This window comes from Puccinia triticina, chromosome 4A (assembly GCF_026914185.1).
Source record: "Puccinia triticina chromosome 4A, complete sequence".
Classification (NCBI taxonomy): Eukaryota; Fungi; Basidiomycota; class Pucciniomycetes; order Pucciniales; family Pucciniaceae; genus Puccinia; species Puccinia triticina.
In genome coordinates this window covers 545990-549145 of record NC_070561.1, presented here as the reverse complement: position 1 = coordinate 549145, position 3156 = coordinate 545990, and the positions used below count along the sequence as shown (strand labels likewise).

Sequence of the window (3156 nt, the reverse complement as noted above, 5' to 3'; positions counted from 1 at the left end):
GATAGTGCGGGGTGCTTTGGTCTAGCTCAGTTCTTTGATTTTGTTTGGTGTTACGTTGTGAGAACTCCTTTTGGGACAGGTGGCAGCTCTGTGAGGGGGAGATAACAAATATGATATTGCAGTTAAGCAATATTTATGTTATGGGTGGTTTGAAGGACCTGCCCCTCTATTGTACTACACAAGGATTCTGACAACAAAATTTATTTATTTATGGTGTTCAAAGTTGGTTTGCATAATTTTATGCATGCATAAATCATAAAATCATAAAATCTTTTTTGCAGGGGATATGACTGTCTGATTATGTAATACAAAATTTCCACACCAAAATATTTTTATGATTTTATGATTTATGCATGCATAAAATTATGCAAACCAACTTTGAACACCATAATTGTTGTGGCAAAACCTTGACAGAGATCACTATGTGCAGTAGTCTCTATCAGACTTAGATCAAAACAATGTAGATGATGTGCAATGACACAAGCTATTTAAGAACCTGAGTATGATCACAGGTGTTGGGTGAGTGGATGTTTGAGATTGCACTTAGGGTGTTCAAAGTTGACTTGCATAAAATCATAACACCATAAAATCATAAAATTCTAAGCTGAAAAAAATATGTTGCACCCAAGCACTCAAATTAGAGCAACATTTCTAGAAATTAATGATACATATGAAATCATCACTTGAAAGTTTTATGATTTTATGATTTTATGCATTGAAAATTTTATGATTTCAACTTTGAACACCTTAACTGTTAAATGAATGAGTGACTGATTGGTTGGTGGCTGCTATTCACATGCTGAATTCAGATGAGGGGGGAGGAAGAGCTCCTTATATAGTCTATTTACAAGGCGGCCAACTCGTGGTTCTAGCCCTAAGTCTAATTGAATATGCATATATGGTTTTCAAAGTTGAAGTTCATGCATGTATAAATGCATAAATCATAAATTCATAAAACTTTGTTTGCAGGGGATCTCACCAATCTGCTTAAGTAATCTTTGGCTTTCCCAGCCAAAGAATTTTTATGAATTTATGATTTACACATTTATGCATGCATGAATTCCAACTTTGAAAACCATAATACAAACATGGCCAACTTGTGGTTCTAGCCCTAAGTCTAATTGAATGTGCACAAAAAAATATGACCCCTTTGTGGTTGGCTCTAATACCATATTATGTACTACCAATGTACTACTATACTATGTACTTACATTGGATGAAAACCATTTGACCAAAATAACTTTTGACTGAGTGGAGCTATCCTAGTGGTTCAAGTGAGTGACTAGGGGCTAAATGGAAGACTTCCCTTTGCTTCTGTAGCCCCCTACAGAGTCAGATCAGATGCTGTAAAAGCCAGAAAAGATTTACAGGAGCTTTTAATACACTACGTGGACCTACAGATTTTTTAAAATCAACCACAAGCTGCTCTCTCATCAAAACTGGCCGATCTCAGCGGAGCTGCTCTCAAACCGGCCAATCTCAGCGGAATTTTACCCAATAAATACAAACATCAAGAAAATGGCTCCAAAGCAATCCACAACTACCTTGGCTCAACAAACTCAGTCCTCCGCTCCCAATGAAAGCTCGCAATGGCGCCCTGGTTGTGCTAAAGGCTTGCAGGGATATAATGCTGATGACTGTGCAGCGCTAGTCGAGGCGGTCAAAGTGTTCCTTCCCCTTGGATCTCAGGAGTGGGGGTATGTTCTTGAAAAATACAACTCTTATGCAAAAGATAACAAACGTGCAATCCAAGAACAAGAGTCAATAAAACTCAAGTTTCAAGCATTAGTGAAGCACCTGAAGCCCACTGGCAATCCTGATTGTCCTTTGCATGTCCGAGAGGCTAAACTGACCCAGAAAGAAATGGACAATTGAGCCCATCTTGTTGCTTGCAATGATGAGGGTTATGAAAGTGACAATGAAGAGTAAGTACTTCATTTCCTTTTCATCTACATCAACCAAGTTGGCTGATTTAAGCGTATGGATAGAGCCCCTATCCCCTTGTCAATGGATATCAATTCCACTCAACAGACTGTGATGGCTCCAAACAATTCCCAGGGTATTGATCACAACGAGCCGTCTGAAGAGCTCGAGCTCCCACCTCTGCCTCAACCTTTGTCTCCAGCCAACACCACTGAAAATCTTTCACCAAACGCAACATTTTCATCCTGGGTTAATGCTCCAAAGGACTCTCCATCCTCGGCCGCCAATGAGTTCTTGGCTTTGACTGCGCCTCAAACTGGACCACACCGAGTTGGTATCACACAACCTGCAAGACAAAGCAGCCCTCTCAAGCCCACTGTTTGATTGGGAGCCGCCAGTCATTCCCCTAACACCCAACCGGCGGCTGGCTTAGAGCAGCAGCTGACTGCTTTCTTTGATCCAGCAGCTCGGGAGAAGCGTGACAGGGATAACAGTAAACAGCATGAACACCTTCTATGCTATGCAGCTGCGAGACACCAACAAGACAATTGAATCCCTTCACAACAAAAACAACCGCTTGTGTATGGGTGATCAGGCCAAATCTAACGAACTCAAAGAGAAGATGACCAAGCTCCGACAAGATTGAGCTCATGCAGATGATTTCTTCTAATCATCTTTTCAGCTCCCAGCCAGTTCCTTTCAGACGCATGAACTATCAAGGAAGCAATGCCCATAATGGTTTACCTGCTGCGAACTCCTCCACTAGTCACCCAATGAATGAACTTGACCCAACTCTCCGAACGCAAACAGAATGAGATTATATACTATTCCCAGCTGCCATCACCAATCAATGCACTACTGCCAATCTACTATCACCGATGCAACTATCTGAACTTTTTTTTGGTTAAGATGTTTACTGTCAAATCTTTACAGAAACATCTTTGATATCAATCTTTTTATTTGTTATGCTTTTTACTGAAATGCCCAATCTACTATCACTGATCCAACTATCTCTCTGATTTCACAACTATGTCTCTGATTTCAATTTAGCTGTTATGCTGTTTACTGAAGCATCTCCAATGTCATCATTCAAGAGCTTTGAAAGCTGAGATAAGTAAATAGTCATATCTAAGTTTATTAAAGACAGACAATCACAAAAACAAAGATCAAGGGTTTCCCCTACAAAATAATAACAAGAAAAAAAAGAAAGTCAAACAACAACACCAGAACCAA

The 3156-nt window shown here is 39.9% G+C and overlaps 1 protein-coding gene across 1 annotated transcript; it reads left to right on the top strand.

The window, feature by feature from the left end:
• Positions 1-2037: 2037 nt before the first annotated feature.
• On the top strand, positions 2038-2569 carry PtA15_4A51 (uncharacterized protein; the record flags this gene model as incomplete). The annotated part of the gene is made up of 2 exons (XM_053168412.1): positions 2038-2253; positions 2387-2569. The coding sequence occupies 2 exons, from the start codon at positions 2038-2040 to the stop codon at positions 2567-2569; spliced, it is 399 nt and encodes a 132-aa protein (XP_053019158.1).
• Positions 2570-3156: the final 587 nt, after the last annotated feature.